Below are 14,529 nucleotides of genomic sequence, written 5' to 3'. Positions count from 1 at the left end.
GACAATTTCCATCTTTATTTGTGGATTTTGTTGGATAGAGCTTGTAAATACAATCACTTTTACAATTTACGGCTTATTAAAATTTGCAACTGTTCTTGAGCTATTAACACTTTTTTTTTTCTGTCTACAGCTCGTTGCCCAGGAAACAGACCACTACTTCTGTTTAGCTTATAAGCACTAGGCTGAAGCTGGTCGATATTAGGAAGTAACTACGTGCTCCATCGATCCTGGCCAGCTTTTAAACCGCTTGCAAGCTCAAGAGAAAAGAGCTTGTAGTTACTGCACATATTTTATTGCCTAGAAGTGGTGGTCGGTCTCCAAGGTAACGAGCGCTAAGCAAAACAAAAAATGTTACTATCTCGGGAACTAATGCAAATTTTAATAAGCAGTGAATTGCAAAATTGCTTGTAGCTACAAGCTCTATCCAGTAATACCCATCTATGAAGATGTGAATAACCGTTTTAAGGGATTTACCAGCCCTAAAAGGGGTTTTCCGGGACTAAGTTGATTATACCTACCTTGTATATTATAAAAATGGTTTGGGTCTGACACCCGGCACTCATGCAGCTCATCAGATATCTGCACCAGTTTGGTCCCTGACCCTAATGTTATACTTACCAACCGCCATCTTCAGCTCTTCCTGGAGCCGTTCCGGTCCCCGTGCCGCTATCTCGTGACCGGAAGTCAGAGGTAACGGTCACAAGTTCTCAATGTATGAGGGCCACGTTCTGGCTCTCATAGATTTACATTGAGTAGTGACTTCTGGATTGTCCAGCAAACACTGGAGCGATCCGGCAGGTAATAAACTCCTGGGGACCGACCTGAACGGCACCGATAACGGCGTCTGGTATCTATAATAAGGGAGCTTAGATTAATAGCACCGCTACAGCGCTGCAATAATAAAGTCCGGATTGAATGGGGGATGTAATTATCAATAACCTCTCAAAGGTTCATATTGAGGCGAAAATTGTGGATTTAGCACGTGATCTGCCTTTTTAAAGGAGCGTTTCATATACACATTAATGGCAGGTCACAACCCCATTCTTAGACTTTTCAACATTGAAATTGGACCACCAAGAAAGAAAAGTTGTGGGATTATGGAAATCATAGGATGGATAGACATGATAACGATAGGCCAATGATGAAAAAACGGAAACAAAATTTTTTAAATATCTCAATTTATTCAGTAGAGTATGAGCACCACATGCAGAAATCCCGGAAATTACAGCCTTAGCTGCTATCTGTGAGGTTATTAATGGTCGTCTGAGGAATGTCCTGCTATGCTGAATGAGCTCAGCAAATCATCAAGATCCGCCGGTGGCAGCTGCTATTTAACTGCCGTGTAATGATGTCACAGATGTGCTCGATGGGAGACAAGTCTGGTGATGCTGTAGGTCATGGAAGCGTGTTGAGGTCACGCAGGCTGCTCATAGTAGCACGAGCAACATGCATCCTAGTATTGTCATGTTGAAAATCGGCTTTTAGGATACTTTTACATTCCCTTGTGAAGACGCCTTCATGGCATTACATGCATGGTCTCTAGATCAATCTACAGCCATCATTGCGTCCAAGACAAAAGCGGGACTCATTCCTGAAGAAGACAGGTCTCCATTACAACCTCCATGATTGTCTTACTCTGCACCATGATAGACTTTGAGAGCGTCGACGCAAGGTCCGTGGATCACCTGTAGCTGGACATCTGGCTTGTAGCCCAAAGTCGTGCAATGATTGGGTAGACACTGATTGACGTCTTCGGTTTGATAGGTGACGTCCAATTTCTCTTGTAGAACCAATGGCTCGGACATTTTTCCAAAGTGTCTCAGGAACCGTTTTTCAACTCGATAACACCAGGGTGCATGTTGTAGTGTGAGCAGCCTGCGTGGCCTAAATGTGCTACCATGGCCTTCAACATCTCCGGCTTGTTTCCCACATTGCACATCTGCAAATGTCATTTATCGGCGACTGCAAAAGAAGCTGCCAGCAACGGATCTTGATGATTCGGCGTGGCATTGATAGCAGCCGAAGCGTCCAAGTGTGTGTATTTCTGCACATGGCGATCATATTTTCGTAACTGAATAAATTGAGATATTTGGAATTTTTTTTTTTTTTAATATTTTTTCTGCATTTCCATATCGTTAATCTATATATCCATCCTGTAATTTCCATAACTCCACGACTTTTCTTTCTTGCTGCTGCAATTTCTATGCTGAGGAGCGTAGATGCGGTTCTCAGATGCATACGTGAGAGGCGCAAGAGTACCCCCCCTACAAGTTTTATTTTTGGGAAACCCAATTTTCTCAATAGGTTGTATATCTGGTCCTCCTATGTCAAGCTGACACAGTTGGACGGGATCAGATAAACTCCTCCGGCTGTGTCTGCTTGACGGCGGGGAGCAGTGATCGGAGCCGATCTCCCGACTCTTCTATCATCGAGCACAAGTAAACTGTCTCCGCTCTTTCCATAGTTCCCATGGACTATGGAGTCCTCCGCCCTCCGCACACATTCATGCCCTATAACTCCCTCCAATGTGATGTAGTGGTCATGTAAAGTGTCTGAGCTTCGTGTTTGCTTATCCTTGTACCCGTGTCCCTCAGTGAAGTGCACGGTACCGAGCAGCCGTTCCCCCTTTGATCAGCCCACGTTTCTCCCTTGCTTTTATGAACGGTCTGCGTTGTGTATGTACCGAGCTTGTTCACTGTTATGGGGCATAAAGCGAGGCCAGTCCTCCTGTGACGACGGCAGAACCAACACAAATGATGTGTACGGAGGAAACGCAAACATCTGCATTTAATCCAGTCTTTTATTATAAGTGCAAGAAAAAAAAAGAAAAAAAAAGAAAGAAGCCGCCTGTGCATTTGGTGTTTCACATCTGCGGGGCCCCAGCGCTCCTTTATTGGGCGCAGTAAAGCTTAACGAGCTTTGTTTTGTGGAGCAGAAACTTATTAGTGAGATTTCTTCCTTACTAATGATCTCTTTTCACAGGCTCCTGTCAGAGCGTATTTCAGTTCGCTCCGTCGGTCAGCGGTAACAATGTCCACGCTCTCCTAGAGTGCATCAGTAACACCTTTGAGGAAGTGAAGCTTCTTGCCTTTGAACTTCTGAGAAAGTTGCCCCCGCCTGCCGTAGGCCTCCAGGTAATTACGGCCCAACTTGGAACAAAAGCCTTTTAGCCACGGCCGTGCGATCCACGGTGGACGCTCCGCAGGCTGCGGTCCGCGGCTTTCCATGTGCAGTTATCAGACCTTGTGATTAACGGCAGATAAAAATCTGATGTAAATGAGCTGCGGACCATTCATGGGAAGGAATTTAGTTAATACGTAACGGAATTATTATTATTTGCCAAGAGTTGGAAATTAAGGCAATCTGGCCTAAAGTGTAAGTAAACTTTTAAGAAAGTTTTGATAAGTTGTATCCCATGTGAAGTACTGTTGATTAGTGGGGGTCTCGGTCCTGAGACCACCACTGATCGCTCAGACGTACAACACCTTTAGCTTAAGCTGAGCTCTTCTTCTCATTCAAGTGATCGGTAGGGTGTCAGGACATGGGCTGGAACAAATCAACATTTTTTAGAAAGTTTTTGTTTTAAAGTTTTAACTCCTTTCTCGCACAAGTATGAGGGAATGGTTGCAAGTGTCTGGATCAGGCTCAGGAGCTGAACGTGCCGCGCACAGGACAGATGGCGGCTGCGTGATACAGCCACCACTTGGCTGTAACAGCAGTGATCAGAGTCGGCTCCGGTTACTGCTGTTTAGTCCCTTGAATGCAACAGTCAGTCTCTGCAAATGACGCAATCGCAGTGAAGTGTAAGACAGTCTGGATGGAGCATTTCTAACTCCTATATCTGTTTTTTTCTGGGAGCCTCTCAGCAGATTTATGGCCAAAGACCGCTTTAAAGTTCAATGCGCGGGGAAACAAAGAGCTTGTAAAGCCAAAATAATGCAAATTTTGTAATGAATCCCAATCGCAAAAATGATTTTTAGCATCAAATACATGCATTTAAGAAAAAAAAAAAAACGAAAAAGTCCCCTCCCCAATAGTGGCAACCTCATTAATGCCCAAGTAGTCTGGATTTAGACGAAAGGCTGCTCACCCCACAGAATTGTTCACACATAAATGATACTGTTAAACTGTAAAGCGCTGCGGAATATGTTGGCGCTATATAAATAGAGATTATTTATTATTATTATTATTATTATTATTACACTAATGCCCAGACGTGCAACTTTTTTTTGATCTGGGGGGGCCACAGTGCAAGTTTGCATTACCTCCAAGGGTTGTAGTAAAGCTTAAAGGGGCAATTCCACTTGAGACATTTTAAGGCAAATCAAAATTCTATTCCACGAGTATCTGATAGGTGCTGGTCCCAGTTCAAGGATTCCTTCCTATTCGGCATTTGTGGCTGAAAAACAGAGTTACACGGATCTCCCTACTGTGCTGATAGTTTTCTACAGTGTATGGGTGCAGTCAGACAGCCGTATAACTCGCGCGGACTGGCCGTCGGCTCCCCCCGAGCCGAGCATGACTGCCCCATATATTTTTATGCAGGTGTCGTGCTCATGTCTGGAAAGCCACCGGCCAGTCCAAGCACTGAGGTCCTATCTGAGGGCGTAGTCAGACTGCCATATAAATGGGACTGAGATCGGTTCTCAGTGCTTGGACTGGCTGGCGTCTCTCTCAACCCGAGCGTGGCGGTTCCACATATTTGTATGCAGATGTCGCGTTCAGGTCTGGAAAGCCACCGGCCAGTCCGAGCACTGAAGTCCGATATCGAGGCGCAGTCAGACGGCCATATAAGTGGGACTGAGCTTAGTCCTCAATGGTCGGACTGGCTGTCGTCTCTCCCGAGGGTGGCGGCTCCATATATTTCTAGGCAGTTGTCACAGTCAGGTTGGGAGAGCCACCGGCCAGTCCGAGCCCTGCGGTCCGATCTCTGAGCGCAGTCAGAAGTCCCTATAAATTGGACTGGCTGACAGTTCTCCTGACCCGAGTGTGACGGCTCTATATATTTCTATGCAGCTGTGACGTTCAGATCGGGAAAGCCGCCGGCCAGTCCGAGCATTGTGATAGTATCTCACTCCGATATATACGGCCGTCTGACTGCGCCCTATCAGTGTAAGTAAAATGTTTCCAAAGTGTTTAGCTCCGGATTCAACCACTTGCTGAAGCTCCACGCACACGGCGGGCCAATATCGGCCATGGCATTGGGCGTTGTTTCGTTCCCCACAGATCATCACGTAGACTGGATAAAATTGTACCAAATTCTCAGCTGTGAGCAGAAACTAGATCTCTGATTTCCATAGGTGTATTGATCCTGATTGACTTTTATCTATTTTCTAGTTTTATTTTCAAATATTCTGTTAGTATATTTTATTAGGCGAGTAATCTTTTTTTTTTTTTATCCATGGAGTTGGCGTAATACCGTAGGGTAACGTGATCCGCCATGTGGTATATGGATCACGGGAGATGTGATGGAAAATTGGATTGTGAAACGTACATTGGCTTTTGTGTGAGACGCGGTTTAGGAATCATTTTGGGGGGAAGTATTGGCCAAACTCTCACTAAAAGTATGTAATCATCCTGCAAATGAAAATCCTGGCTTCCCCGCTGTCTCACATTATCAGCTGCTGCTCGTGTTGTTCCAGCTATTTCCCGGCACATCGTACGGTATGTGATCAGTTCTGCCGGCCAACTCGCAAGAACAGCAAAATCCGGGCTTCAGAGCCGCACAGGGGGAGACACATTAGGATATACGAGACCATGGATAGCATTTTAGAAATCCCTTTCCTATTTTCCCAAGATCATTCTTAAAAGGGCTTGTCTCAACGTGATAACGTTGGCTAAAATTGCAAAGTGTTTGTAAAAACTGGCAACTTGGAAACTTGTCATTAAAAAATCCTCTTTAAAGACAGGATTTTCTAAATTTATCGTTTGCTGCTCCTTGTCTCTTTAACTGGCCACCAGCTGCAGAAAGTCAGAGGTGGCCGGTATCCTAGGCAGTGATCGCAACACTTGCAAGTTCTTTGCTGTATCCCGCCAGTTTCAGTGCCCCTTTGCTCCTCTGACATTGCAGACAAAAAGCTGCCTCATCATAATGGACATAATGATAATCTTTGGTCTTGTGTCATCATTATAGTATTATTTTCAATAATTCAACATATATTTTATCAGTTTCTCTCAATGTAGATTTTTTTTTTTTTAATTTTAAGTTCTGTACATGCTGGAAATCATGTTTCCTGAGATTCTGATATAAATTATATGGACCATAGAAACCCATAGTCTGCAGAAGACTTTTATGGTAGAGTATTGCAGGCATGCTCTATGACCTGTGCAGAGATCATGGAACAGGGAGGAGGTGAGCTGTGATCATTAACTATTAAAAATAATGTTATCTGTTGTATGTAAAGGTAAGGTATTGGCTCTCGTTGTAATATTGTCTGTGCCGATAAAGATACTGCTGAAAGGTGTCCTTACAGATCGGGAAGCGTCAGTCCATTTTGTGGCTTCAGTGGCCAGAGTTTTAATATAAACGTTTAAAGAAGGTTCTCTAATGAATTGGGAAAAAATTATAGTCTCTACAGTAATTTTCATAGAATGTTAGAGTTGGAAGGGACCTCCAGGGTCATCGTGTCCAACCCCCGCTCAAAGCAGGATTCACTAAATCTTCCCAGACAGATGTCTGTCCAGCCTCTGTTTGAAGACTTCCATTGAAGGAAAACTCACCACCTCTCGTGGCAGCCTGTTCCGCTCATTGATCACCCTAACTGTCAAAAAGTTTTTTCTAATATCTAATCTGTATCTCGTGTTTCGATGTGCAAATGAGAATAAGGATGATCCCTCTACACTGTGACAGCCCTACAGATATTAATAGACGACTACTAAGTCTCCTCTTAGCCTTCTTTTTTGCAACATAATCGTTCCCAGATCTTTTAACCGTTCCTCGTAGGACATAGTTTATAGTCCGCTCACCGTCCTGGTCTCTCTTCTCTGAACTTGCTCCAATTCTTTATCCTATTTACTCGCTCCTCTGTAGTCTTGGTCTCTTCTCTTACTGTGGATGGCATCTCCCAGGAGTCCATCGCGGTCCCCTTCTGCCAATACTTCATCCCCCGTCTTCTTCTCCAGAACTAAAGAGAAAATGGTCTGCCACACAGCATCGGTTATCCCACTAAGGAATAACAAAGTGTAACTATCATCGTCCCCAAGTCTAGTCGTCCTCTACCTCATACAGTAAATTGAGTGAGACAGACATATTTCTCTCCTCCGATCTCTGCGCAGAGACAGTGCTGGGACTCTACTGAGCACGTGTGTCCACCACGGAAAGTGGACCTACAGTGCTGTCACGAGATAAACAGCAGGGGGCGCTATGACACATGACCATGGAATGCATGTATAAATGTATATTGCATATAGACTTCTTTTCACACTCTCTATTGAGTATTCAACAATAATGAGCCATTTTCTGGTGATGCTCTCCCTTTTTTCAATCATCGTGGAAAAGTATTGGATCATGTTCACTGCAACGAGATTTTTCGACATATTCCAAATCTCATCACGACAAGGTTTACGCTTCAACAGTACAAGAACAGTACTGGTACAGCTTTACAAAAAAAAAAAATAGGAGAAAAAGGCAGCACACCGTATTATGTGGTCCAGCAGGCAGGGGACGGAGTCCACCTTCCGGTTGAATGATATATAAAATACTCTTTTATTCAAAATATTAAAATTCCTTATGGATAAAGTGGAGAGCACATGGCGCCGCGTTTCGAACGCAAGATGGCGTTCTTCCTGAAAGCCTGATGGGAAAGATATCCCATGGATCCTATAAACAGGTGTGAACAGCTCCAATAGGATAACAATCACGCCATGATTGAAACCAATGCAAAACAAGCACTTACAAACACATAAAGAAATGTATAAAGGCTAAGAATAAAAACGTGTAAGAGACAATAAACATCGTGATGATGATTAAATGGAAAACCTAAGTGTTACACATATTATCTCAGCGCAAATTCAGACCTTCGGGAAACCTGGTTCCCAAACTGAATATCCAAAAGGCCTCCTGTGTCAGGGATAGTCTCCTAATATCACCACCACATGCTGGTAGCCTCACTCTTTCCAGACCAAAGCCATGTTTAGCTGGATCTCAGACCTAAAAAAGCTCGGTGAGAGAACATTTCCTAGGGATTAAAAAAAAAGAGAAAAGTAGTCTCCAGCCACAATAGACCGAGGTGGAATAATTATTGTATAAAAACTTTACTTTTATTATTCCAGTATAAAAATACAAATTTGTCGGTCACCACTAGAAATCGAAGTGAAGTAGACCAACGCGTTTCAGCGAGGAGCCTTAAACATGGTGTTTCCCTTTCCTAGGGATAAAAAAAGAGAAAAGTAGTAGTAGCGACAATAGACCGAGGTGGAATAATGTATAAAAACTCACTTTTTTATTATTCCAGTATAAAAATACAAATTTGTCGGTCACCACAAGAAATCCATATGAAATAGACCAACGCGTTTTAGCTAGGATCCTTAATCATGGCGTTTCCATTTCCTAGGGATGGAACCTTCTTACCTCCTGATTTCCAAATAGAGACCAACATTTTATCCTCATAAAGTACTGAAAAAATATGTTAATGATCTCCATAATGCTATTGAATCGTGAGCTGTACTCTATGGGTAAAATGGGTTTGGGCATTTTTCCTAGAAATGTTGATACTTTTTTTTAAATTTGTATTATAGCCAGTTAATTTGCTCCTGTTTTTGGCTTCTTTAATACTGCGGGCAGGGTTTATATTGGTTACTCTAACCTGCGCTTTGGCCATCTCACGTTTACAACTCGAATCATCACTGCAATTACGTCCTAAATTATTTTGGGTGGAGTCAAAATGTTATAGGTTAGTAATCAGATCTGTGGAACTGTATGGTGGATTGAAAAAAAAAAAAAAAGTATAATACTCAGGAGAGCAGCAAAAACTTGACACTTTTTGACCTGGTGACTGGTCCCCTTTAAAGAGACTTGTAACATCACTTAGAATATGAAGCCAAGCCAAAATCTTTCCCCCCCAAAAAAAAAGACCTCCATTTCATATACTGGCTGTATGAGATTCTCGCCTCTTTCATCAGTGCAAAGTATGAGACTATTTGGGGTGATAGACCCTCTATGGGACGTTTGAGGGGTAGAGTCGGACTGTATGCACACAAGTCCTTGTAAAGAAAGCATTGCAGAAAACTACATATATATGTAAGTGCTGAGCGTGACGCTCGGTCTCCATACTGAACTACTTATCCATAAACTAGCTATCCGTGTATTTGCATCACGGGGCGATCAGCAGCTCCCAGCTAATGAGAGAATTAACTCACCAGTCATTGAACGCATCAAGGTGCAACGTGAGGAATGAGTGATCTGCTCCTTTACTGCAGGAGATGACGTACACTTATTGTGCATACATTAGTCTTCCTTATTTGTTATATTCTTGAAAAAATAACCAACTTTCATCGTTGCTTTTAACTTTTTGGCAGCAAAATTACTAAAAAGAAAAATGGCAATCCAGCCCTTTGCTGTAGGTGCCGGCCCTTTAGTGGTCGCCTCATTGCCACGACTTTGAAGCTGGAGGGTAGAGCGGTAACGTCTTCATTTATTATTTCAGGAGCCGGAGAAACTTCTGGTTCTGCTGCAAGCGGCGATGGATCTCAGTACGAGCACCAAGCACTTTGATTGTGTGACCGCTTCCTACTTGCTGAATTTCTTGATCCATCAGGAGGGTCTGGAGGCCACGCTGGGTCAGATGGCACAAGACGGGCACCGAGAGGGCAACGATCCGTCCGTCTACATAGACAGCCGCAGCTTTGTGGAGAGAAACACCTTAAAGGGTTCGTTATCACTGGCTTATATTTACTTTATATTATACTTCGTTACCCCGTTTAAAGGTGTTTTTTGCTATCTTTTTTTCTATAAAAAAAAAATTCTTAAGGATATGTATAAAAGAAAAGAACTATATTTTTTTATTATTTATTTATTTATATAGCACCGTTAATTCCATGGTGCTGTACATGAGAAAGGGGTTACATACAGGGTTATAGATATCGTTTACAGTAAACAAATTTACGATGGCAAACTGGTACAGAGGGGAGAGGACCCTGTCCTTGCGGACTTACATTCTATGGGATAGTGGGGAAGAGACAGAAGGTCGGGGGTTCAGCAGCTCTGGTGGATGGTGAGGCGGCAGCTCTGGTGGTTGGTGAGGCGGCAGCTCTGGTGGTGGTGAGGCGGCAGCTCTGGTGATGGGGAGGCGGCAGCTCTGGTGGTTGGTGAGGTGGCAGCTCTGGTGGTGGTGAGGCGGCAGCTCTGGTGGTGGTGAGGCGGCAGCTCTGGTGGTTGGTGAGGCGGCAGCTCTGGTGGTGGTGAGGCGGCAGCTCTGGTGGTGGTGAGGCGGCAGCTCTGGTGGTGGTGAGGCGGCAGCTCTGGTGGTGGTGAGGCGGCAGCTCTGGTGGTTGGTGAGGCGGCAGCTCTGGTGGTGGTGAGGCGGCAGCTCTGGTGGTTGGTGAGGCGGCAGCTCTGGTGGTGGTGAGGCGGCAGCTCTGGTGGTGGTGAGGCGGCAGCTCTGGTGGTTGGTGAGGCGGCAGCTCTGGTGGTGGTGAGGCGGCAGCTCTGGTGGTTGGTGAGGCGGCAGCTCTGGTGGTGGTGAGGCGGCAATATTTACGACTGATATCCGCCCCACCACTCAGATAATCTCTGCCTGGACTGGAAGTGCTGGCAACCTGACCACTAGTCACTAAATCAGCAGTCAGATAACCACTGGGACTGGCGGCACATCCCTCTTGTGTCTTTTTCCCTGGCCTCTGGAAAACACAAAGTTGAAGAAAGTCATTTTAAGGGATTGTCCACTTTTGTACAACCCCTTATTAATTGCTGCTGTGTGATACATAAATTTTAAAGAAAAAAAAATACACTTCTCGAACGGACTAGCGCCACTTTTATGCTCAGAGCCTTATGTTCGCTGATTGGCTGCAGCGGTTACCTGACGTCGTTTATGTCTGAAGACCAGCGGAGGTTATCCGGCTCAAAGCACAGGAGTGACATTGGTTTGGGGAGGTAATTTATTAATGCAGACATCTAACCCCTGCACGACCTTTGGTGTACCAATACGTCATGGTCAGACAGGCGTTCCCAACGTATGGGCGCGTCATGTCGATTGCGCGCAGCACAGGAGCTGTGATCGCCACAGGGAGCTCGGCATAAGTTGAAGCCGAGTCCCGGCTGTTATTTCCAGGAGCGGTGCTCGCACTGCCCAAGGCCATTTAACCCTCTAAATGCCGCAGTCCATATCGATCGCAGCATTTAGAAGGCTGGGAGAAAGAGGGGGTTCCCTCTCCCTTCTGATCGGCGCCTCCGCGACATCAACGCCAGGGCCTGATCGTTGCCATCATCATTTTTGCAATCGGGTCTTATTAAAAATGTTCCACGTTTGGACGTTTTCGGCCTCTTTATTTCCCAGCAGATTCTACTTTCATGTGATCTATGGGCAAAAATCAGCCGAGAGGAGCTTAGAAAAAGGCAGATGAGAGTTAAAAAAAAAAACCCCACTTCCCATCAGACCATCCTAGGGAGCTCACTGATGTATTCTCCTTTCACTCATTCTGCAGCCAGCACAACACAGTACATCACTAGACGCTATAAAAGGCAAAACGATGCAATATGTTTCTTTATACTCAATTGCAAAAATTATTTTTAGGTGCAATTGCAAGTATTCAAGTAAAAAAAAAAAAAATAATAATAAAAATAAAATTGTCCTCAAAAGTGGATAACCCCTTTAAGGTCAGAATAGTATGAACATTGCCGAAAGATCTTCTCACATGTTTCTGTGACATAGCAGATCACTAGGATATGCCATCATTTTATTATCACGGGGGGTCAGATCTCTGGCACCCCCTCCGAATCCTGAGAACTGTTCTCCTGCGCGGCGGTGCTCTCAGCCACCCAATTATACAGGGAAATGGAGCCACACTGAAAAACACTCAAGGGGGCCACGTGCTAGCACCAGTGCTGCAGCCGCTTCTTTCTTTGGATCGCTAAATAAGGAATACCCCTTTAATTGACAGAATATGTGTATCCAATTGCCTCCACAAGGGGGAGCTCTCTGCATATAATTTTTTTTAGAGCTTGCATTCATCTTGGCTGCGCAGGTGGATCATTTACATTTTAGCATTTTTTTTCTGGTAGATGCTTGTGTTCCCCTAATAATGGATCTACGTGTTTTCTGTTCTGCGTTTCATATAGAAGAGGAAATCTGCAGTAAAGTGTCCATTAGAGGGTTGATGCAGTAATGTAATTTGCTTTTCTTCAGTTATTCGGCTGCTGATGGATAGCCTTGAGTATGAAATCACGAAGGCAGAGAATTCATTGCTGGAAGCAGCCGCCTCCTTTCCCCTCTATGGCCGCGTACACTGTGTTATTGGAGCCCTGCAGCAGTTTTCTATGGGGTAAGTAATTAATCGGTGGGTATTCGCCATTAAAAAACTGATTAGCCTAAATATCCTATCCTGGTTAATTTCGTAATATGTCTTTATAGTGGTCAGAGATGTATTTTCCTGATGCAGAGCTCATAATCTCTGTAGACTTGGATTTTATAGACATTATTCTGACTGGCTGCTGTCACCACTAGAGGGAGCGTGTGAGTTTACTGTATGCAGCATAAGCTCCCCCTAGTGGCGGCTGCAGGCAGGTACATTGATATGCTTTAAAGGGAAACTGTCTGGTCCCCCACGCTTCTAGAACAGGCCTGGGCAAAGTGTGGCTCGCGGCCGGACTGGAACAGCCAGAGGGCCGGATGTGGACCGAGACAACCGAGAGGCTGAACACAGTGGCCCACGGTCCGCACCGTGCCTGCCGCTTGTTGTCTCCGCCCGCTTGCAGTCTCCTCCCACCCACAGTCTGTCCACCCACATTCTCCTCCCACCCACGGTCTCAACCCACCCACATTCTGTCCTCCCACAGTCTCCCGCCCACACGCCTGCCTGCAATCTTCGCAGTCTCCGCTCGCCATCCACGCTGACTGCATTGGTGGAGGAGGGGCCTCCAGCCACTTTCTCCACCAATCAGTGTATGAAACAGCTGACGCGACATGTCATCGTGTCAGCTGTGTACTATGGAGAGTCAGCGCATAGGAGGCAGAAGCATAGCAGAGCGCCATGGGAACGGGAGAAAGGTGAGTATGAGTTTTTGTTTTATTTATTTATGTGTATGGGGATGTTGGCTGCACATGGGGAGGCTATATGGGTCTTATGGGCATGGGAAGGCTATATGGGTCTCATGGGCACGGGAAGGCTATATGGGTCTTATAGGCATGGGAAGGCTATATGGGTCTCATGGACATGTGAAGGCTATATGGGTCTTATCACGGGCATGTGAAGGCTATATGGGTCTTATCACGGGCATGTGAAGGCTATATGGGTCTCATGGGCACAGGAAGGCTATATGGGTCTTATAGGCATGGGAAGGCTATATGGGTCTCATGGACATGTGAAGGCTATATGGGTCTCATGGACATGTGAAGGCTATATGGGTCTTATGGACATGGGGAGGCTATATGGGTCTTATGGGCATGGGGAGGCTATATGGTTCTTATCACGGGCACGGGAAGGCTATATGAGTCTTATGGACATGGGGAGGCTGTATGGGTCTTATAGGCATGGGAAGGCTATATAGGTCTCATGGACATGTGAAGGCTATATGGGTCTTATCACGGGCATGTGAAGGCTATATGGGTCTCATGGGCACGGGAAGGCTATATGGGTCTTATAGGCATGGGAAGGCTATATGGGTCTCATGGACATGTGAAGGCTATATGGGTCTCATGGACATGTGAAGGCTATATGGGTCTTATGGACATGGGGAGGCTATATGGGTCTTATGGGCATGGGGAGGCTATATGGTTCTTATCACGGGCACGGGAAGGCTATATGGGTCTTATGGACATGGGGAGGCTGTATGGGTCTTATAGGCATGGGAAGGCTATATAGGTCTCATGGACATGTGAAGGCTATATGGGTCTTATCACGGGCATGTGAAGGCTATATGGGTCTCATGGGCACGGGAAGGCTATATGGGTCTTATAGGCATGGGAAGGCTATATGGGTCTCATGGACATGTGAAGGCTATATGGGTCTCATGGGCACGGGAAGGCTATATGGGTCTTATGGACATGGGGAGGCTATATGGGTCTTATCACGGGCATGTGAAGGCTATATGGGTCTTATCATGGGCACGGGGAGGCTATATGGGTCTTATGGACATGGGGAGGCTATATGGGTCTTATGGACATGGGGAGGCTATATGGGTCTTATGGGCACGGGAAGGCTATATGGGTCTTATGGACATGGGGAGGCTATGTGGGTCTTATGGGCATGAGGAGGCTATATGGTTCTTATCACGGGCACGGGAAGGCTATATGGGTCTTATGGACATGGGAAGGCTATATGGGTCTCATGGGCATGTGAAGGCTATATGAGTCTCATGGGCACGGGGAGGCTATA

The 14,529-nt window shown here is 45.4% G+C and overlaps 1 protein-coding gene across 1 annotated transcript in view; it reads left to right on the top strand.

The window, feature by feature from the left end:
* The window catches only part of THADA (THADA armadillo repeat containing), a 626,363-nt gene that overhangs the window by 60,470 nt on the left and 551,364 nt on the right, over nucleotides 1-14,529 (top strand). Inside the window, exons 16-18 of the mRNA XM_069768603.1 lie at nucleotides 2,983-3,134; nucleotides 9,645-9,867; nucleotides 12,342-12,477. Of these exons, the coding sequence (XP_069624704.1) occupies nucleotides 2,983-3,134; nucleotides 9,645-9,867; nucleotides 12,342-12,477 (511 nt within the window). The remainder of the gene's footprint in view (nucleotides 1-2,982; nucleotides 3,135-9,644; nucleotides 9,868-12,341; nucleotides 12,478-14,529) is intronic.

Source organism: Ranitomeya imitator, chromosome 5, assembly GCF_032444005.1.
Source record: "Ranitomeya imitator isolate aRanImi1 chromosome 5, aRanImi1.pri, whole genome shotgun sequence".
NCBI lineage: Eukaryota > Metazoa > Chordata > Amphibia > Anura > Dendrobatidae > Ranitomeya > Ranitomeya imitator.
This window is presented reverse-complemented; position numbering and strand designations above follow the sequence as displayed.